Source organism: Nuphar pumila, chromosome 14, assembly GCF_984573655.1.
Source record: "Nuphar pumila chromosome 14, dmNupPumi1.hap1.1, whole genome shotgun sequence".
Classification (NCBI taxonomy): Eukaryota; Viridiplantae; Streptophyta; class Magnoliopsida; order Nymphaeales; family Nymphaeaceae; genus Nuphar; species Nuphar pumila.
In genome coordinates, this window is record NC_143262.1 from 73,753,274 (window position 1) to 73,777,609 (window position 24,336).

Sequence of the window (24,336 nt, forward strand, 5' to 3'; positions counted from 1 at the left end):
GACCCCCTTTATATATATATATATATATATATATATATATATATATATATATTACATTTTTGCCCCTGCCGCACCCCCGCACCCGGGTTTTTTGGAAGTGCCGAATCCCCGCACCCGCACCCATGTGACATAGCTTTTTAATGTATATTTATTTCTTCTTTCTTTCAATCTCCATTCCTACCCGTATTTGCATCCCTTCATTTCATACAGTTGTTCATTGTTTAATAGTTAGGATTTATATGGATAAATAAATGTCTGATTAGACACTAGTTTATAGTATGCATTGGCTCATTCATGACCTGTTTCCAATTTTCAAGAGTTGTTCAAGCATTTACAAATTGCAATTTCAAAACCCAAGTGAGAAGAACATAAATCAGTGTTCTAATATACTGCTTTAATCTAGAAGTCAACAGTCTTAGATAGGTAACTAAGAAAAAGTTGAATCCTCATTAGGAGCTCATGCAACAAACTCAAAGCTCTCTAAGAAGCATAAGCAGATATAACTCAACCAAGACAATGACCAAAGTTATCGCCCACCTCAATCCATAGCAAGATGCGAGTTTTCAGCCTCTAAGACCAGACTCAGATGCAGATTCTTAAATCTAGTGGTAAAATCATATTCTGAACCAACAAAAAATTATGCTTAGTTCATACAAGTGGTCCATAGGACCATAAGTTTCAATTAGATATCTTCTGACATATTAAAATGAATGCACGGTGTAAATAATACACATGAACCATCTGTCAGATGTATGTCATCATTCCAGCAAGTTAGGCAAGCATCTATTCAATAAGGCCAAGCATTAAAATAGAAAAAATTTGGATTTTCTCTTCACTTTAAGTCTGTTCTCTATATTGTAGCAATAACCAATGCCGTGAAGCACTTCCCAACTAGTCCTTTTCAGTGTATAAAAAGATTGGCACACGCCCTCCCAATCACAATTTGAAGATTACAGACATACTATTTTCCATATTCTGCAACCATCTCATAGCCAATCATGAGTTCCCAAGGTACCAGAACCATGTTATGTCACATAGTCACAGCTGTGGACTATTATGATTGATTGGTCATCATGCTACAGAGAAAACAAATGCTCAGCCTTCTATAGCCATAAGGACTCACACTTCAAATAAATATAGGCATTAACTTTCAAGTTTCAACTTAGAATGTGGAAATGCAGGACGACTCTCCAAATAACAAACTGGCAACTCGAAATAGAATTTATTTTACCTGAACAAGCCATTTACTAAAACGTGAAAGAGTCCAACATGTGATGCTCCGTATCAAGGGAAATTTGGCATCCAAAAGAGGAATGAGAAATGCCACTATCTGCACAAAGACATTTAAACAAAGGAACATGATTTAAAAAAATAGATGTTCAATGTGTAAAACTTGAAATACTGAATGAAGACATAAAATAAACACCTACAAGAGAGAGAGAGAGAGATGCTTTTGGCTGTCACATGGGTACTGGTCATAGTTTAAAAACTCGCCCGGTCAACACAGCGACTCGGTTAACTCGGCCCGGATCGCCCAGTCACTGGGTCAAAAACGAGAATAAACTCATTTTGTACAAAACTCAGTTGAGTCACCGAGTTGACCAGGCCGAGTCATGGGCGAGTCATGCACATATCTACATATATAATATATTTTATATATAATTACATATATTATATGAAGTAAAATATAAATATTATGTATATTATATATAAAAATATGGTTATACATATATTAATAAAATTATACATTAAACATATTATAGAAAATATTATATAATGCATATTATATATAATATATTGATAAAATACTATAAAATATACATACTATATACATACTATATACATATATTTATATATTTTATATAAAATATGAAGTTAACATGACCCTACCGAGTCACCGAGTTGACCCGGCCAAGTCATAGGTCACTCAAGGACGAGCCAAGTGATGAGTGAACGAGTTTTAAAACAATGGTACAGGTACACGTGCAGGTACAACACGGCGATTTCAAAAATTGTCGGTATGGGGACACCGCTATATATATATATATATATGTGTGTGTGTGTGTGTGTGTGTGTGTGTGTGTGGACTTTGGATCGGGATGGATCCAATCCATCGTGTATATATACATATATGAGAGGATGATATTTTAGGGAGATTGGAGGGGTTGGACGAAATTTATTTAAAAGAAAAGGTGGCTATTTGATATTTTGGTTTATAAAATAAAATGCTAAGGGAGGGGGCTTGTGACGTCTCTCTCTCTCTCTCTCTCTCTCTCTCTCTCTCTCTCTCTCTCTCTCTCTCTCTCTCTCTCATTTTTTTAACAAAGAAAAATGAGTTTCAAGTAAAAAAAGAAACTGGGTTTTGGGTTGGGTCATAGTTGGACCTGACCCAAATGACCCACAATATACCCGTGCAGAACCCGATACTCGTACCTGCACCCAGGCTTGTTGACACGGGTACGGTGGGTTGTCTTCAAAGATAAAGAATAATGGTGTATTTTACCAAAATTCAAATGAGGAATCATCATGGTAGAGGAGCAATATGCAATTAGAAGAGGACCACCATGGAGGATTACTTAAGATTTGAGGGGAGTGTCTGGAAGATGTGGAGTCAGGTTGCCTAGGATCACCATGGAAATTCCCAGTATTGCATTCTTCTCAAATAATATGTTCTCTGGGTAGGCAGATGCATGACAACAATGGAAGTATAGAATTACTGCCTGTTACATTGAACATGTGCATGACAATGATGGAAGAATATTAAGAATGGGAATTCCTAATGTTGCATTTTGATTTTTCTCAAATAGTATTTTCTTCTAGCAGGTGGACGCATGACAATGGAACTAGAAGTGAGTATAGATCAAGGAGTTCAGCATGTAGCAGGGGTGACTTCAGTGGAAAAAAACTTCCCCAGGCTTAAAACAGCTAATGGGAGGCATCTGCGAAACAGAAAAAGTGCTCTTTTCAGCAGAAAAGATGCATTTTCTGTAGTAGGCAAAGGCAAAGTTCGTAAGACTTCACCATCCATTCTCAAAGAATGAGCATAATTAAGGGATTACCTCAGGCAAATGAGGATAAAGGCCATTGTAACAGCCTTCCGCAACAGCACCTAATGCCAATACAGCTGCTTCTCTTTCCTTCCATGCAGCATCCTCAGAAGTGGCTAACTTGGTCTGCAAACAATTAAAACAGGTTAAGGAATGGCACCTAGATTAGAAAACATATTAGTTACACACAGGATATAAGGCCACTAATTTTTTCCCTTAAAAAAACATGCAGCATCAGTGTAGGATATGCATACTACCCATATAGCAACATGGAATTGCAAAAAAACACAAAACTTGAAAAGCATTGAGGTAGATTATTATCCACATTTCTTGAGCTGTATTGCCAGCAGAGAAAGCCACCAATGGATAATATCTAGCATCTAGTAAGATTACAGAATAAACAACAAACAAGGAAACAGAGAACACATGACAATCTCCAACATCCAGTTACAAAAGAAAAGGGTTTACTGAGGAGTTTCTCTATTTTCACAAAGTTATAATCTTTACTACTAAAATTTCTCAAAGTACCTGCTTGGAATAATGATTACTGATCAGTGGATGTACCACAATTATGATCACCAATAATCTTATTCCGAAAAAAGAAAAACAAAAGGTTCCAGAATGACTATCCACTTCAAAGAAAGGGATTGAGGGGCATGTGTAAACCTAACACATTGATGACAGACTAAATTCTAGCATATTTCACCATATTCCGGTCTTGTTGGATGAAACAGAATTCACAGAAAGCAACACAAGAATGCCACAACAACAGAGATCTGAGAAGGAATAGCAAAACACAAGAAAGATGTATGTTCTGGACCAAAAAGCAAGGCATCAGATCTTTGCAGTTAAGCACAATATGAGCAACATGAGAAGTGGAGACATCTTCATGCTCAGCACGGCACGATGAGATGCCACTACATAGGATACAATTAAGAACAACCCACCCACAGAGAAATTTCTTCAAATCATAGGAGGAAATATATATTGACTTGTAAGCCTAGAGCTCATGTTCAGTGAGAAATTTTGTCATCTCCAAGATATTGCAGTAACTGTGTGTGAATACTTTGCACAAAGAAGCAGGAGACTCCGAGAGAGAGAGAGAGAGAGAGAAAAAAGGCAGTGAGAATGCATTAGGACAGGTGATCTTATAAGCTCCAAACTTACATTACGAATTGAAAAGTTTAAATTATGTCAACAGTGACTTGCACAAAATAGAGCTCAAAGAATACATATATGGGCTGGTAGATACTTATAAAAATAATTTTGATGTGTTGCACAACAATAAAATGTTATTTCCAAAAAATATAACACCTAAACCATGTAATTAAGAACATGAGACATAATTACCTGAACCAAGGGCATTAAAGTTGGAAGAATCTCGTCACCAAAAACATTCGAGAGAACATCAAGAGCTGCTGCACTACATTTCCTCAGATTCCAAACATTGACAATATCATCATCCTACAAAAAACACAAAGGCTAATAGATTTTACAAATTACAACAAGTGAGAAAAGCCCAGCCAACGGTAACAACTAGACTGGGTTGATGATGATATATGAGATGCAGAATCTTTCCATAGCAAAACTAATGCGTAGAAATTTAGATTGACACTAGTACCTCACATGGTATCCACTTCAAAGACCATCAATCAAACAAAAAGCTCTGTAAACAAAAAACAAAAATTTGGCTTTTTCAGACAACCTTGACCTTTTTTCGTGTTTTATGTTTCTTTTTCTTGAGATTATATGTGAAGAGCTTCCAACCCATCTTCATCGCACGCACATACACAGATTTCGGGAAAGTATGAAAAATAATAATTGTTTGTTTAATTGTCGTTGTTATATCACAAATAGGGTTGGCAAAACCTGACACGACCTGCCAACCCGACCCGCCAACCCGCCTCTTAGGCGGGTTCGGGTTGGGCTTAAGCCAACCCGTTTAATAAACGGGTCGACCCGCCTAACCCGTTTATTAAACGGGTCGGGTTTGGGTTGGGGGTATGCCAACCCGCCAACCCGGCTGACCCATTTAATAAACGGGTTAGGCGGGCGGGTCAACCCACCAACCCGTCTGCCGACCTGACCCGTCAACCCGACCCGCCAACCTGACCCGCCAACCTGAGAACCCGTTTACCTGACCCAACCCATTTATTAAATGGGTTGGCGGGTCGTGGCGGGTTACCCTTTTATTAAACGGGTCGGGTTCGTGTTTGCCACAACCGACCCGTTTAATAAACGGGTCGGGTTCGGGTTGAGGTATGCTGACCCGCCAACCCGACACGATTGCCACCCCTAATCACAAAGGTCAAGAAGGGTATATATCGTTATGGAGGGTTATAGGTCCTTCTAGGGTAAATAAAGGTATTAATGAGGATAATATGGCAACTTGAAAAAATATAATACAAACATAACTCTTCATTCAAGTACTATGTGTCATATCACATTCCTTAATTGCCCCATCAAAAGGATTTCCACCTTCAATTCTGCACCACTAATCCATAAATTCTATAAATAAGCTTGCCCCTTTATGACATACTAACTTGACCTTTTTCCTTTTTTTATGTTTCTTTTTCTCAAGACTAAATGTGAAGAGCTTCCAACCCATCTTCATCACACATACACACAAAGGATTAGGGAAAATATGAAGAATGATAATTGTTCGTTTAATTGTAGTCATTATATCATAAAGAACAAGGGTATGCATACTATGGAAAAAGGTGGCAGTTTTTAATCAAGGGTTATAGGTCCTTCTAGGGTAAATGAATGTATTAATGAGGATCTATGTAACATGTACTCTTCTAAAAGATCAACAAATTATAAGTTCATTCAATACCGGACCAGAACGGAACAGGGTTATGTACATTCTCATTATGTTATGAGAAGGGGTTATTCGAACGTATGTAAATAGATACAGATACGGATCCCCACGTCGTTGCATTTCATTTAGGATTAAGAAGAGGCGCAATCGGGCCTGCTTTTTACGTATCTATCATTATTTGGGTACCATATTCACTTCTTTGGGCTTCTATTGAATCAAGAAATAGGTTTGATTGTACATCTTTTATATATATATAAGGGATCCTCCAGATAATTTAAATCGACCACTATGGCCATGCTTTATTAATCGATAAGCGCGACTAACGTCGGCTCCATACTCTGTCAATGGAATTATGGGGTTTTTGTTTTTTATTTCATGAGGAAAAAAGGGAATAATGAGGATAAAAATAAGAATCAAGGCAGGGGCTGTTTGGGGCATTCCTTTTGGGAATTCCCAAAAAAGGTGCAAGTAACGAGACTGAGAAGAATTTATTTGTATGGTAAAGAATTTGTCCATATCAGTCATTCCGCAAGAAGAAAAAAGGGGTTTTGTTGAATTTCAAGTATTTAGTTTTATCAATAAGATAGAGAGACTTACTTCGTATTTGGAATTGCACATAAGGGATTATTTATCTCAGAGGGGTCTCCGGAAAATGTTGGAAAAACGTGAACGGTTGTTGATTTATTTATCAAAGAAAAATCTCCTCCAGATAATTCAAATCGAACTAATTTGATGTCCAACTCGACCCTATATGACATGACCAACAACAACAACTACGCCTTCGTCCCAAAACAATTGGGGTCGGCGATATGAACCAAAAAAGAAAATCATTCTGGGTCTTCCACATGAATCCTTCTCCTCAAATCATTTCTATCCAATGTCATGTCCTCGGTGAGGTTCAAAGCATTCATATCCTTTCCTATCATCTCCATCTAAGTCTTCTTAGGCCTACCCCGACCTCTTTTAACTAATATATTTTCTCATTTCTCCATCCTTCTAACTGGAGCATCATTAGGCCTTCGCCGAATATGTCCAAACCACCGTAAACGATTCTCTCTCATCTTATTTTCAATGGATGCAACACCTACCTTCTTACGTACCTCCTCGTTTCGAATCTTATCTTTTATTGTATTTCCACACATCCAATAAAAGATAAGATTCGGAATGAGGAGATACATAAGAAGGTAGGCGTTGCACCCTATATGACATGACCGATTGATAGAAATACTCCAACACTCTATCTTTATCATATATTCCATATATCATACTAGATAGATATCATATTCATAGAATATGATTCACTTTCAAGATGCGTTGACGGTGAAATGATAGACACACGAGAGTCAAAATCTCATGCTAAAGAGCGTGGAGGTTCAAGTCCTCTTCAAAATAAGAATAAACCATGAGCATCTATTTAATTTTTTATTTACATTACTACATTTATTATATTACCATTACTATCGAGATCTATTATCTTTTTTCGTGTGTCCCCAAAAAGTCAGAGTAGGTGCAAATTCTCCCAATTTGTGACCCACCATACAATCCACGCACCCATGTCCATGCGGTTGCGACACTTGGACATGGCTTCCGTAGTGTCAGGTGTGATCAACTGCATAGGGGTCCATTTTTGTCCAAAATTGGACTCAGATAACCCTAACTGAGTCCTATTTTATCTATACATACCAGAGTTACCGGAAGCGCCTAGCTAAAAGGGGAAGCGCGCTTCCCCGAAGCGCGCTTCGGAAGCGCGAAACGTCGCGCTTCCGAAGCGTGGGGGGAAGCGTCCCCCTTTTTTGGGAAGCGCGCTTCCCTTTAATGGGGGACGCGTTTCCCTTTAATGGGGGACGCGCTTCCCTTTAATGGGAAGCGCGCTTCCCCCACGCTTCCCCAACGCTTCCCCCACGCTTCCCCCTCGCTTCCCCCTCGCTTCCCCTGTTTTTTCAAATTTTTTGTATTTTTTATTTTTTATTTTTATTTTTTTCGCTTCCCCCTCGCTTCCGAGACGCTTCCTGGGTCGCTTCCGAGACGCTTCCTAGGTCGCTTCCGAGACGCTTCCCGAATCGCTCCTAAGTGGTCCCACGCTTCCCCGCTTCCTAAAATTTTGAAAGTGCCTCGCTTCCCGCTCCCGCTTCCCGTATCGCTTCCCGCTCCCGCTTCCTCAACTGGCAACCATGATACATACACACAATATCAAGTGCGGTCAACTGCATCGGAGTCCAAAATTGGACTAAGTTAACCCTAACCGGGTCCTGTTTTATCTACACACACACACACACTATATATATATATATATATATATATATATATATATATATATATATATATATATATACCCAAGTTTTTTGAAACTATAGTGTCGCACCTTTCACACCTGCATCCGCACTTATGTGACATAGATGAGGATAATATGGTGACTTGAAAAAATATAATACAAATGTAACCTTCATTGAAGTACTCTCTACGTTATATCACATTTCCTTAATTGGCCCATCAAAAGAATTTCCACCTTCAACTTTGCAACACTAATCCATAATTCTACAAATAGGCTTGCCTTTTATGACATAGGAGCCCCCCCACCCCGTTCTCCCACCTAGAGTATTACTAAAATGTTCTTTCCTTTATCTTTTAATAGATTCACCTCTTCCAGAGAACTCAATTGATGTTTCTTGTAAAGAAATTATAAAAAAAGGAAATGTCTAAAATAGCACTTACATAATGAGCAATAATTAAAAACAAGTTGAACCTTTTCTCCATGAATCAAAGACAAATTGTTTGGCAGATTACTTTGGGTTTGCATTAACCATGATATTAGAAGTGCTCAAAGTGAGTAGGAATCTCGATTCTTAGAAAGCAGTTAGGAACCCTAATTCCCAATTATGAGAGTCTCAATTCCCAGTCGTGGAAATCCTAGTTGCCAATCATGACACTATTTGGATATGAGATTTTTTGTAAAATAATAATGGCATAAATATGTCACGATTTAGATGCTGGATTTTATTTCTTTTGTAAATTTTGAGATAATATGAATATATTTTGTTACTGTTTCATAAATTTGTCTTTTAGATGGAAGAAATAAAGGCTACTTTGAAGTGGCATAGGATATGATTTTACAAGTAGGGATCCATCTATAAAACACTTTCTACCCTTACCATATCTTCTTGTTGCTTAAAAGTATCATATACGCATAGTTGAAGTTTCTTAGATTTGTAATATATGTGATAATAAGATATGCACACATTGTTGCACAAATTCTTTTATTATTTCAATGGTTAGTGTCCAAAGTAAGCATATTAAGGTGCGCTTTTGGGTATTTTGTACTTTTATTGAACGCATATTTGTGCATTGTTCTCTTAAATGATCTAAAAATTTCCTAATAGAATGATATGGTTATTGACTATCATCTTCATTTCATAAAATTTTTCTTCTTACCTCTATTAATTATCAATATTTTACATGATTCCACATATCACTTCTTAAGCAATTCACCCATACTGCTTCCTACTCACTTTCAGCTTCTCGAATCTTCTGAAGGTTTGAAATGATTGCTTCCCTAATCCAATTTCCCTTCAGCTTTCTTCTCTTACAACTATAGTATCAACTCAACTGAGTTTAAGCTTTTAAGTTCACATTTTTACTCTCTCTCTCTCTCTATCTATCTATCTATATATATATATATATAGACACACACAGAGAGAGAAGGGGGGTGGTCTACCCACTTGTCCTCCCCTTCAAAATCTGTATGTAGATATGTTTTTTGGCAAATCTGACAGCACAGATGTGATCTCCATTGTCGAAAACCTATAAATATGCTCTTAGATCAAACTTTTTTTTTGTGTAGGTAGGATTTTATAATGTAGAAAATTTCAGAACCATTAATTTTTAGATCATTGTAAAATCCTACCTACACGTCAAAAAAGTTTGATCCAAGAGACTATTTGTAGGTTTTTGACCATGGAAATCACATCTGTATGGTCAGATTTGCCAAAAAAACATATCCACAGACTTTAAAGGGGAGAACAGGTGGGTGGACCATCCCCGCTTCTCAAATATATATAATCCAGTGCCCCAGTTGCATTATGCAATGGCTGCCACCAAGTCTTTCTCTCCATTTCACCTCTCTTTGCTGCTACTAAGTTTATGTTTACATGAAAAAAGAAGAAAAAGAAAGGGAGAAGTCAAGCAGGGTTCATAGAAGGTAAAAAAGATGGTGATGGAGATGATAGTGGAAGAAGGAAAATGGGTGGTTGCGAAGGCCTAAAAGAATGAAGCATTCATCAGCAATGACAAATGAAAAAAAATTGCAGCAATAGATGAAGGAGGACATGATGATGGGTGGTGGTGCTAAATCGATATTGAGAGAGTGGAAAAGAAGATGGTGGCTGAGAAAGAAGAGGAAAGAATTGCACACACGCACAGAGGAAGTGATGATCGATAGTGGTGCTGCATCAGTATTCAAAGAATGGACAGGAAAGAGATGATAGTGACTGAGGAAAAACATTGCACACACACACACACACAGGGGGAGTTTTATTACAAGAGAAAATATTAATATTCAACAGTAGGTTGGACTATTTAAGACATCGGATTTTTCAATTATCAAAGAAAGAAGTTTGAGAAAAATAGGTGCCCTTTTTTATTATCACCCAAAAATTACGTACATTTTGAAAGTTTGACTCAACAAAACAAAAAACTTCTTAAGATGCTCCATCAATACCCTCAAATGCCATAATGAGTCTCTAATGAAGTGCCAAATGAGAGAGATGAAATCTCCAAGAGAAAGCACGGAAGCACGCACATACACAAGAGGCCACAAATGAGCAAAATAAACCACAAAAAGTGGTCAAACACACAAAGAGGTAAAAAATTATATTTCACTCATAAAATGCTTCATAAGAAGCTTGAAGAATGCATGGGGTCATGCCCTTTATTTATACACAGCAAGGGACCCAAGAAGGGGCTCCCATAGAGTCGTTGGAGCCCCTCCAACGGTCATATTTATGACCGTTGGAGGGGTCCAACGACTCTATGTGGACCCCTCTCCAACAATAAAAAAAGGAAAAACAAAAAAGGTAAAAAAGAAAAAAGAATAAAGGGAAAAAGAAGGAGAAAGCATATCTAGAATATGTGTGTACATGTGAAATGACAGAAATACCCCTATCGGGTATTTACAAAATAAATATATATATTTATATATGTAGATAGACACATAGACATATATATATATGATAATATATATGTGTATGTGCCGTAATATATATAGATATATATATGTATATACATCATATTTTAACACCCCCCCCCCTCAAACACACGGTGAAATCACCGAGAGTTTGCTAAGGAGGAAGTAAAAGCAAGGCGATGGCAAAGCTTTGGTGAAGAAGTCCGCCAACTGATATTCGGTAGGAACATATGGGAGTTGAATGGTGCCCCGTAAGAACTCATCACGAACATAATGACAGTCCATCTTAATGTGCTTTGTTCGTTCATGAAAGGTGTGATTGCTAGCAATATAGATAAAGCTCTTGTTGTCGCAACACAGCTTTGAAGGAGTTGAGAATGAGACACCCATATCTTTAAGTAAGCTTCTTAACCATACAATCTCCGTTGTGGTAGTGGTCATCGCCCGATATTTTGCTTCGGTAGACGAGAGAGACTTTATGTTGCTTCTTACACCTCCATGAGATAAGTCACTCACCAAGAAACACACAATAACCTGTGGTAGAAATACGATCATCGGGGTTACCCCCCCAATCGGAGTCAGTATACGCAAGTAAAGTAAGAGGTGAAGAAGAGGATAAGAATACTCCCTTAGTTATGGAATTTTTTAAGTATCTGATAATTCGCATTACTGCTGCCATGTGAATGGTAGAAGAAGCAGTCTAAAATTGGCTTGCACTATGAACTGCATGTGAAATGTCAGGCATGGTGATAGATAAAGATGTTAGAGATCCAATCAATTGACGGTAAGGCGTGGGGTCTGCTAAAGGAGTGCCATCACTGGCTCTCATCTTGGCATTGATCACTTCTGGAGTCTCCACCCTTTTGTCATCTGTCAGTCCAGACCTAGTAATAATGTCAGAGGCAAGCTTCATCTGAGATAGGACATACCCCTTGGGGGAGTATGCAACTTCAATTCCTAAGAAATACCTTAGAAAACCCAGGTCAGACATATCAAAATTTTTCTTAAAAATATTTTTAATAAGGTCAATACCTTTCTTATCATTACCTGTGATAATCATGTCGTCAACATATAGCAACAAAATTGTTATGTATTCATTAGAAGATTTAACAAATAAAACAGTATTTGTGTAACATGAGGAAAAAACATTATCAAGAACTACTTTGCTAAAAAGATCATACCAAGCTTTTGGTGCTTGGTTAAGACCATAGAGAGCTTTGTTCAATTTTAGAATATTTCCTTCCCCAATGTCAAGACCCGGCGGAGGGTCCATAAGAACTTCTTCACACAGAGTTCCATTTAAGAACGCATTTTTAACATCAAGTTGATATATCGGTCATTGCTTGATGGAGGCTAAAGCAATTAAGGTTTGTACACTAGTCATTCTGGCTACAGAAGCAAATGTTTCTTCATAATCAATCCCATATTCCTGGGTGTAGCCTTTTGCAACCAAGCGAGCTTTGTATCTTTCTAGAGACCCATCACATTTGGTTTTGACTTTATATACCCATCTACACCCAATAGCCTTTTTTTCCTAAAGGTTGAGGAATAATGCTCCAAGTTTGGGCTTTGTTAAGAGCTTCTAATTTGATTTTCATAGCTTCAATCCAATGTGGATGATCTTTAGCTTCCTTGAATGAGGTAGGCTCATGATACGAATGTATTAACATGAGACAAGTCCTATAATTCGGAGAAAATGATTCATAAGACACAAATTTTTATGGTGGCCTACTAGTACAAGAAGATCTCCTAGGTGGATTGTTGTCAATAGATTCTTCTAAAGAGAAGTCTTGAGAGTATCTATCAATAGCAGGTTGATGTTCATTTCCTAACCGCCGGATATATACATTTATGTCATTAAGGTTTTCAGTTTGGGAAACATCATCATGTTGTGGAATATCATTATAATGTAAGATGCCATCACAAGTAGTATCACAAATAATTGCCTCAGGCGACTCAATTCTAGGAGCTAAGTCAAAAAAAAAAAATAATCGATGTCTTCCCTAGATGTGTGGATATCGAACCATTTTGTTCTTCAATAAAGTTACATTTCTCGACACATACAGTTTGTTGTTTCGAATATCATAGCATCTATAGCTTTTTTTATTCTCACCATAGCCAATGAACACACATTCAAGAGCTTTAGGTGATAATTTATCTTGTCATTGACTAAGTACAAAACATTTACATCCAAAGATTCTTAGTCTATTAATGGAGTAATTTTAAATAATTTTTCAAAAGGTGAAACATTTTTTAAAGAAGAAGAGGGCATACGATTTATAAGATATGTTGCGGTAAGAAGAGCTTCGGCCCAAAAGTTTTTATGAACATTTTTAGACATAAGAAGAGTTCTTGTAGTTTCAATTAAATGTCTATGTTTCCTTTCCGCAAGACCATTTTGTTGCGGGGTTTTAGGACAAGATCGTTGGTGCAAAATTCCATTAGTTTTAAAATAATTTTGAAAATCTTTAGACATGTACTCACCTCCCGAGTCAGATCTAAATATGGTTATATTGTCTTGAAATTGATTTTGAACAAGAACGTGAAATTCTTTAAAATTAGTGAAGACGTCGGATTTATTCTTAATAATGTAAACCCACGTGTATCTAGTAAAGTCATCAATAAAAGAAACATAGTAAGAATAGCCCCCTTTAGACATAACAGGTGTCGGTCCCCATACATCGGAATGCACAAGTTCAAAAGGTCTTTTTGACACAAAATTACTATGTGAATATGAAAGAGAGTGAATTTTACCAAGAATACAATCATTGCATGTAAATGTATTTATATTACAAAATTTTTTCAAAAACGGAAAAAGGTACAACTTGGAAATACTAGGGTGTCCAAGTCTCTTATGCCAAGTCTCAATATCTTTAGATTGAACATGATTACAAAATGATTTGGATGGCAAAGACAAAAAATCCATATAGTAAAGGTCCCCTCTTCTATGGCCTTGCCCAATCTGCTTCCCGGACCGGAGATCCTACACATAGCAATGGGTTGGTGAAAAAGAGACATTACACTCAAAATCGGTAATTTGAGAAACGGAAAAAAGATTTAGATTAAGTTTTGGAATAATTCGGATTTTTGGAACAAAAAATTCATTGTTTTGGTCATAAGTTTTCTCAAGATTTCCAATGCCTTCCACATTCAAGGATGTTCCATCGGCGGTGGATACATATGATTTAAATTTATTGAGACTTGGTTTTGACAAAAGTGATGCATTTGGAGTCATATGGAAAGAGGCACCCGAGTCAAGAATCCAAGAAGTCATACCTGGAAAGGAGGAGATGGCGGCACCAAAAGTGGAAGGTGAAGAGGATGATGTAGAGGAGTTCAACTTTATAAATTGTTGAAGAGTTTCGGTTAGATGAGCGATGGACTCCTTTATGTCACCATCCTTCTTTGAATCTTCATTGATGTTTGGAGGAGTTTCCCCCACGGAGGCCACCTTCTTTTTGAATCTAGGGCAATCCGGACGAATATGGCCCGGTTCATTACAATTATGACAAATGATTTTTCTTCCTCCACCACCATTATTCTTCCAAAAATGTGGTGGTTTATATGATCTAACATTGTTGTCGGGTCTAGACACGGCATGTACTTCATCAACATCTCTTTTTAAGGCCAAACGGGTTTCTTCTTGACACAAGTCGGCCAAAATGTCACTTAGAGGAGTAGAGGCCCTATGAAGAAGAGATCCTCTAAGTTGCTCAAATTCGAGACGAAGCCCATGAATAAATTGAAAGAACCTTTCTTTTTCTATTTGCTCTTGTCTCGTGGCAATAGCACTTCCTTCCCATTGTGGTTCGAGAAGAACAAGCTCATCCCATAAAGAGGATAGAGCACTATAGTAGTCTCTAATACTCATATCTCCTTGCTTGGTAGCTCTTACCTTCTCTTGTAGAAAAAAGTGCCTATCAAGGTCTCTTTGGGTGTACATTCCTTTCATAAAAAACCAAGCTTCATTAGCTTTCTTGAATTTTGCAAGATTTGCACAAATCTTCAATTCGACATTATTCATGAACCATGCTAAGATTTTAGCATGATCACTTTCCCAATCTTCCATTTTTGAAGAGTAATCAAGAATAGCTTTTTCCTTTTCTTCTTCATTCAATGCTTTTTCTTCGTCTCCTTCAAACTTGGTTAGCTTCAATTGTGGTTCCGGAATGGTTCCACATACGTAACCCTAAAGTTTTTTACCTTTGAGATTATTTTCCATAGCGGCCGCCCACATGCGGTAATTGGTCCCATCCAATTTGAATGAGAGATCGATTTTTGCATCTTTGTTGGCCATTTATAGAAAAAGAGTATTGAGACGAGAGAGGAGAGATATTACTTGTCAAGAGAGAATCCGATGAAGCCTTTTTCAACCAAGGCTTTGATACCATGTAATGAAGTGCCAAATGAGAGAGATGAAATCTCCAAGAGAAAGCACGGAAGCACGCACATACACAAGAGGCCACAAATGGGCAAAATAAACCACAAAAAGTGGTCAAACACACAAAGAGGTAAAAAATTATATTTCACTCATAAAATGCTTCATAAGAAGCTTGAAGAATACATGGGGTCATGCCCCTTATTTATACACAGCAAGGGACCCAAGGAGGGGCTCCCATAGAGTCGTTGGAGCCCCTCCAACGGTCATATTTATGACCGTTGGAGGGGTCCAACGACTCTATGTGGACCCCTCTCCAACAATAAAAAAAGGAAAAACAAAAAAGGTAAAAAAGAAAAAAGAATAAAGGGAAAAAGAAGGAGAAAGCATATCTAGAATATGCGTGTATATGTGAAATGACAGAAATACCCCTATCGGGTATTTACAAAATAAATATATATATTTATATATGTAGATAGACACATAGACATATATATATGATAATATATATGTGTATGTGTCGTAATCTATATATATAGATATATATATGTATATACATCATATTTTAACAGAGTCACCACCCCTACCCACGATTAGAGAATTATGATGTATTCCGCTTATTCCCACTATAAGTCAGTGTTTAAAAATTCATGTGACTCAGGTGACTTGGCCATTCACCTGGTCAAATTATTGAATGACCCGGAATCAACAAAACTTGGCCTAGTCAGCCGATTTTGGCATGACTCAGCCAAGTCATACATATATGATGTATCTTATGTATATATATATAATGCACATTATGTATATTATATATAAATGATATATTTGCATAATATAATATATAAACACTTTGTATACATATTATGTATATTTTCATACTTATTATATGTAACATTTAGAATTACAACATATATAAACATATTTATACACATTTAACATATTTTATAGAAAATATAAAGTTCTCATGACTCGGCTGAGTCACCATGTTCACCCAGCAAGTCACAAGTCAACCCATGTTGAGCCACATCGCAAATCACTGGATTTTAAAACAATGCTATAACTTGAAGGATTTACTGGAGGACTTGTCATAACTCATAAGCCAAATGACATTTTGAATTAAAAAAAAATCAATGATATTTATTCATTTCTTGCATAGACAATAAAAGATGCAAACTACCAGACATATGGTGTGCTAATTGATGAAAAGACATCAAAGCTCAAATATTCAACACGTACATCTTCTTCATCAGGATTATCAACTCCATGTAGTCGAGAAGAATGAAAACGTGGCTTCAGGTCCTATGCCAAACAAAAATCAGATTAGTGATATCCAAGTCCAGTACTTGTAAAGATAATACAATATCAAAACAGAATAAAAGAATATGCAACTTGAGTTCAGTGTAAGACATCACAATTACCTGATCCCTGTCTGGGAAAGATTCATCATCCTAGAAATACATGCAAGCTATCAACAACAGTTGGAGAAAAGAAATCCAGTAAACAAAAGAACAGTGTATGGATCAACAGGACCACCTCAGCATCATCCAGAGATTCATCATCCTCAGCATAGACCATGTTTGACAGTAAAACCTAAAATTTGAATGAACAGTTACAGAAAAACTGTCAAAATATTCACCAAATCTTGTGGATATGCTTTTGAGTTCAGGACAATACATTGAATACATTACCGGTATAAGACGTGGTAAGAACTCTCTCAGGTTCTCTGGCTGTGGTTGAGCCTCACAGTATGCAGACCTAATGACCAGCAAATAGCACAGTGAGGAAACCAAAAACAGAAAAGAAAGAAAAGTAGTAGATTTATCAACTATAACAGAAAAAGTTCCCATAGTTTGAATTTATTCACTGCAATCTTACTATAAATCTTTAAACCATATAATAAGTTTTCCAAAGCTACATCGTTATTCTGGCTCAGACTAAAAAAAAAAAACAGAAAATAAAAAAGCTATCGACAAAGCTGGTGGAAAGAATGAGTACCAAAATTCACAAGCCTCCAGTGAAACTTCATCATCAGTATCCTTGTTGGCTTGCAACATATATTCTATAACATTTCCTAAATGTGGCTGAGAAAAAAAAAGCATAAAAATTAAATAAAGGGCATGACTCAGCTAAAAGGATGACACAAGCAAAAATACTTGGCATACCCATAAAAGCATAGTTAAGTCTGTAAAATGATCCAGGGTAAAGAAGCAGCACTTAAATTACTATAGCAAATAAGGACAATTACTATGAAGAAGTTTAGGACATCAAACTAGCAGCACCATTCATTGCACACATGTATACAATAGAAAGCTACATAAACTCACGGGTAGCAACCAAAATATCATCTGATAATGCCTACCTCCAAGAAAGAAGGACGGATTCCAATAAGTTGAATAAGGGCTGAACACACCTGAGAATTACAACATCAAGGAAATGAATGTTAACCAAAGAAATTCCCATTTAGGCATCACTGTGCAAAAAACAATCTTGAATAGGACTTAAAATTAACTGACAAGTGTTTCAGCCTTCAGCATCAAGAAAAACTTAAAATGAACATCACTTTACAATATCAAAAGGTCACAAATCATTGACCACTTTTCAAAGGCATGTTAATAACTGTGAAATATTGAAGCACAATAAGTGAGAATACATGCATAAGGTCAAAAGGAAAAGCATTTGTGAGCAGAAAACCGAGTAACATTAGCAGAAGAAAAACAAGATCAATACAACCAACAGGAACACGCTCCCAATGTTAGTAGTCAAAAATAGGCCTAGTCTCTAATGAAATAAGGAGCCTTCACACACCTCACTCAAGAGGCACAAATCACACACAAATCGTTCAAAGTACAAAAACCACTAAGGGCTTATGAAGAACGCAATCACAAAGTGCACATGCACAAGTCCACTATGGGACAATCCAAGAAACATTCTTTTATATTTTTATCTATATTATATATAAATACATAAATGCACGCAAATACACATAGTGTTAACTTAAAACTGTTAAAAATTATATACATGTGTATAACTGTTTAGTTATACACTGCCGGTCCCAAGCCCGGATAAAGGAGGAGGGTTGTGGTAGGCCAGTGACAGCCAGCATAAAAACTTAGTCACACCCTATGAATATGAACCAATATGAGAATTTCGTTGAGGCGTTCCCTACTGAGCGACGAGCTGTACTCTATAGGCCCGGAGGCAGTGATAAATGGGCAAGGGTTGCTAGGTCGTCGCCCAGAAGCGACGCGTCACACCAACGCCCGGGTGTGGTGTCAAATAGGCAAGGGTTCCCTCACTTTGTTGGACGGGTGGGGGTAAAGAAGATAGTTCAAGACTATAAAATTAGGTTAGCCACTTGGAACATAGGGTCTTTAACTAGTAAGTTGGTAGAGTTAGTAGATGTTATGTGCAGGAGAAAGATAGATATTTTATGTCTACAAAATACCAAATGGGTAGGTGAGAAAGCAAAATTGATAGAACCTTGAGGATATAAGATTTGGTATATAGGAATAAATAGGAATAGGAATGAAGTAGGGATTGTTATTAATCGTGAGTTTATAGATAATGTAGTTGAGGTCCGTAGGAAGGGTGATAGGATTTTACTTATTAAATTAGTATTAGGTAAGGATATTATTAATATTATTAGTGTTTATGCACCTCAAGTAGGTTTAGATGATTCCATTAAGAGACAATTTTGGGAAGATTTAAATGGAGTAGTACAAGGGATATCTCATGGAGAAAAAAAAATTCATCGACGGTGACCTTAATGGACATGTAGGCATTAGTAGGGATGGATTTAAGAGTATCCATGGAGGCTATAGTATAGGAGAAAGAAACGAAAGTGGAGAAAGGATTTTAGATTTTGGTTTGTCGTATGATATGATCTTAGCAAACACTTGGTTTAGGAAGAGGAAGTCTCACCCAGTAACATTTAAAAGTGTGGTTAATACAAGTCAGATAGATTTTTTCCTACTTAGAAAGAGAGATAGGGGTTGTTGCATCGATTGTAAGGTTATACCAGGAGAAAGCGTAAATACACAACATAAAGTTTTAATTTTAGATCTTATAATAAGAAAATACCGCAAAAGGGATAGACATAGGATAGATCCTAGAATTAAGTGGTGGGCACTTAAATGAGCTAAACAAGGAGTGTTTGTAGAGCAGGTAGTTAAGGAAGTTGATTGGTGTCTCAAGGAGGATTCAGAATCAATGTGGAATAAGATAGTGGGTGGCATGAGAAAGGTGGCTAAGGAGGTATTGTGTGAGTCTAAAGGCGGTGCACCGCTAGGTAAGGATACATCATGGTGAAACAAGGATGTCAAATTAGCTATTAAGGTTAAAAGAGAGTGTTATAGAAATCTAAGAGTCATGATAATGAGAATTTGGAGAAGTATATGATCTTTCAGGTTTTATGCCTGAAAAATCAACTATGGAAGCTATACATCTTCTTAGACAACTTATTGAGAGAAATAGAGAGAGGAACAAAGATTTGCATATAGTTTTTATTAATTTGGAGAAGGCATACAATAGAGTACCTAGGGATGTTCTCTGGTGGACAATGATGAAGAAAGGTGTTTTTCTCAAGTGCATTAGTATAATTAAAGATATGTACGAAGGAGTAGTAACCAATGTTCGCACTTGTGGAGGGGTGACAACCAATTTTCCTATAACGGTTGGGTTACATCCTATGTCACACGGACTCGGCTCCAAGGTCGACGCACCCGCGTCGACACGCACCGACACGAGTGCGGCTCTTACTCGGTCAACCCGACCCTGTGTGCGGTCAACGCACCCAGGGTCATTTTGGTCCATTTTTTGGATTTTTTTTAAATTATGGGCCACGGAATTTTAACAAAAAAAATCGGGGGGGGGGGGGGGGGGGGCGCTGCCCCCCTATAAACCCCCCCCCCCCCGCTACCCGCGCTGGGGGAACTCCCCCGCCTGTAAGGAAAAAACCCCTGAATCAGGCTTCACAACTCATCACTTGTCCCCTAATGGGCACAACTTTGACCGAGTCTTATATATATATATATAGCCGAGTCCCTGTGTCCAAAATTTTTGAAATTACGCCGCACCCGTGTCACACCCACACCCATGTGACATAGGTTACATCAAGGATCTGCATTAAGCCTTTTCCTATTTGCTATAGTAATGGATGAGCTTACGAGATCAATTCAAGAAAATGTGTCATGGTGTATGTTGTTTGTTGATGATATTGTTTTGATTGATGAGTCTAGAGTTGGGGTTAATGCTAAGTTAGAATTATGGAGACAGACATCGGTTTAGTAAGCAACGAAGTAGTGATGGGATTGTAGTGAAGCTTGGTGAGCAAGAAATATCGGTGGACGACTGTTTCGAATATTTGGGATCTATCATTCAAAAGTATGGTGAAATTAATGGAGATGTAAATCATAGGATAAAGGTTGGGTGGATGAAATGGAAAAGTGCAACTGGAGTGTTGTGCGATCGTAGAATGCCATTGCGGTTGAAGAGAAAGTTTTATAGGACGATAATTAGGCTCGCTTTACTATATGGTACAGAATGTTGGGCTGCCAAGAGACATCATATTCAAAAAATGAGTGTAGCTTAGATGGATGTGTGGAAATACAATAAAAGATAAGATTCGAAACGAGGAGGTACGTAAGAAGGTAGGTGTTGCATCCATTGAAAATAAGATGAGAGAGAATCGTTTATGGTGGTTTGGACATATTCGGCGAAGGGCTAATGATGCTCCAGTTAGAAGGATGGAGAAATGGGAAAATATATTAGTTAAAAGAGGTCGGGGTAGGCCTAAGAAGACTTGGATGGAGATGATTGGAAAGGATATGAATGCCTTGAACCTCACCGAGGACATGGCATTGGATAGAAATGATTTGAGGAGAAGGATTCATGTGGAAGACCCAGAATGATTTTCTTTTTTGGTTCATATCGCCAACCCCAATTGTTTTGGGATGAAGGTGTAGTTGTTGTTGTTGTTGTGTGTGTGTGTATATATATATATCCTCCCCGCACCCAAGTTTTTTTAAAGTGCCGCACCCGCACCTATGTGACATAGCTATGCATATATTTTGTAGTTTTCATTCTTTGATGCTTCGATTTAGTGAATTTGTAGCTTGGAGTTTGATTATTTGCATTTGCATTGTAGAAAACATAGTGTTATATTCAATACTTAAAGTATTATGTAAAAAAACATTAAAAAATTTGGTCCTAATGTGTCCGACCTGCTGACCCACGAGTCAATGGTCGAGATATCTGAGTCTAGGGGTGGCAATCGGGTCGGGTCGGCAGGTCAGCATACCTCAACACGAACACGACCCGTTTATTAAACGGGTCAGATGTGGCAAACACGAACACGACCCATTTATTAAACAGGTAACCCGACACGACACAGTTAACCCGTTTAATAAACGGGTCTCGACCGGAGATTCCATCGCCAAGCTATGCATGAGCCTCGCAACTGCCTTCGACGTCGGTCCCTCCGCCCGCCTTTCGTACCGCCCCAACGACCCCTCCAATGCCTTCTGCCTCGTCGTCAAGACCGGCATCGGCCCCTTCGGCTCTCCCGCTGCCTCCCCGCTCTCCATAAGCGCCGAGTTCGACCTCCTCCGCGGCGGCAGCGACCCCAAGTTCTTCGTCTGGTTCAACCCCCGGTCGGCGATTTCTCCATCAAGAAGATGGCCAGATCGCCGCTGATCGGATTCTCTGATGATCCCGATGCCTTCTTTGACAGGAAGATGGGCGAGGGTTTGGAAGTAAACGGCCTCTTGGAGGAGAACGACGGCGGAGGATCGGCTGATCATCTTCGGCTAGGGTTTTGCGAGAATGGAGGAGTGGTCGCGGCCGAGCAGCGCGACGGATTGGTGGTGGCATCGGGATCATTTGCTGGCGTGATCAACGGCTTATTCTCTGGTGTTGAGATCCGTGCGAGGAGCGCCTTTCCGGTGAGGAAGCACGCCGTTGTCAACTTCAGGTGGGGGATTAGGGTTCCGGCGGGGCTGTCATCGGTCGGAATCTCGCTCAGGAACCTGCCGGTCTTGGTGATGGGACCCGATTACCATAATAGGATTCGTGTTTGTGTATTTGGCGGGAATCGGGTTGCGGGTTGACGGGTTCGTGTAAACGGGTTGACCCGCCAGCCTAACCCGTTTATTAAACGGGTCAAACGGGTTGGCGGGTTGGCATACCCCTAACACGAACACGACCCGTTTAATAAACAGGTTAGGCGGGTCGACTCGTTTACGACACGAACCCGTTTAAGCCAAACCCTAACCCAGCTAAGAGCGGGTCGGGTTAGATTTTGCCACCCCTATTTGAGTCTGAGTCACGAGTTTGCCAAGTATGAGTTGAGGGCCTACTCTGATGCAGACTTTGGAAGAGTATCTCATGACAGGTTTTCCATCATTGGGTTTTATATATTCTTGGATGATTCTTTGATATCATGGAAGAGCAAAAAGCAACAAAGAGTTGCTCCTTCTACAGCATAAGCAGAATATTGTGCTACGGTGCAAGTCACAATAGAGATTATGTGGTTGAGATGGTTGTTGGACGATGTGGGTGTTGCTATTGATTGTGCTATTCCCTTGTGACAATCAAAGTGCTAATGGCATAGCTAAAAATCCAAAATTACAAGAGAGAACTAAGCATAATGAGATAGATTGTCACCTCTCTATGCAAAAAATCTAAAATTACAAGAGAGAACTAAGCATAATGAGATAGATTGTCACTTCACTCGTACAGCTTACTTGAAGGGAACCATTTCATTGTCGTACAATGCGACCGCCAGTCACATGGTGGATTGCTTCACCAAAAGTGTGTATTGATTCTTTGATCTTCTATAGTTCTCATATTCATGTCTTTTTGTTTTTGATCCGTGTATTTGATGTATACATGCTATTGGTTTATATATACAACAACAACAACTACGCCTTCATCCCAAAACAATTGCGGTCGGCGATATGAACCAAAAAAGAAAATCATTCTGGGTCTTCCACATGAATCCTTCTCCTCAAATCATTTCTATCCAATGTCATGTCCTCGGTGAGGTTCAAAGCATTCATATCCTTTCCTATCATCTCCATCCAAGTCTTCTTAGGCCTACCCCGACCTCTTTTAACTAATATATTTTCTCATTTCTCCATCCTTCTAACTGGAGCATCATTAGGCCTTCGCCGAATATGTCCAAACCACCGTAAATGATTCCCTCTCATCTTATTTTCAATGGATGCAACACCTACCTTCTTACGTACCTCCTCGTTTCGAATCTTATCTTTTATTGTATTTCCACACATCCATCTAAGCATACTCATCTAAGTTACACTCATTTTTTTAATATGATGTCTCTTGGCAGCCCAACATTCTGTACCATATAGTAAAGCGAGCCTAATTATCGTCCTATAAAACTTTTCCTTCAACCGCAATGGCAGTTATTGGTTTATATATATATATATATATATATATATATATATATATATATATATATATAGGGTGCTTCTAAGGTGGTATTGTGCCACCATAGCTTATGGTGGTCCACACTTTATTTACATAGATCTAAGCACCAAAAAAGAAAAATATAACCGTTGAATCATGTTTAGCATATTTTATTTATTATTTTCATGTTACAGTATCATTTTTAAACCGTCCATATTTTCATGAATTGTGAGCCATTGATTTTCGCCGTCTTGAAAATGGAATCTTATGGTGTATTAAACATGATCAAACCATATAATATACTAAATAAATAATGTTAAACACATCTGTCCGGTTAGATTTACCATTTGGTGGATAGATCTATGCAAACAAGAGTGTGTACCACCATATGGTACTTTGCTATGTCACATAGGTGCGGGTGCGGGTGCGGATGCGACAATGTGGCAATTTAAAAAAACTTGGGTGCGGGGAGGATATATATAAT

At 38.2% G+C, this 24,336-nt stretch overlaps 1 protein-coding gene across 1 annotated transcript in view; it reads right to left on the reverse strand.

Annotated features, from left to right (window-relative positions):
- LOC149816979 (transportin-1-like) overlaps positions 1-24,336 on the reverse strand; it is an 86,802-nt gene that overhangs the window by 43,783 nt on the left and 18,683 nt on the right. Inside the window, exons 6-14 of the mRNA XM_089987635.1 lie at positions 17,785-17,835; positions 17,421-17,506; positions 17,114-17,180; positions 16,959-17,015; positions 16,844-16,873; positions 16,662-16,724; positions 4,398-4,511; positions 3,060-3,173; positions 1,232-1,330 (exon numbers count right to left, since the gene is read on the reverse strand). Of these exons, the coding sequence (XP_089843761.1) occupies positions 1,232-1,330; positions 3,060-3,173; positions 4,398-4,511; positions 16,662-16,724; positions 16,844-16,873; positions 16,959-17,015; positions 17,114-17,180; positions 17,421-17,506; positions 17,785-17,835 (681 nt within the window). The remainder of the gene's footprint in view (positions 1-1,231; positions 1,331-3,059; positions 3,174-4,397; positions 4,512-16,661; positions 16,725-16,843; positions 16,874-16,958; positions 17,016-17,113; positions 17,181-17,420; positions 17,507-17,784; positions 17,836-24,336) is intronic.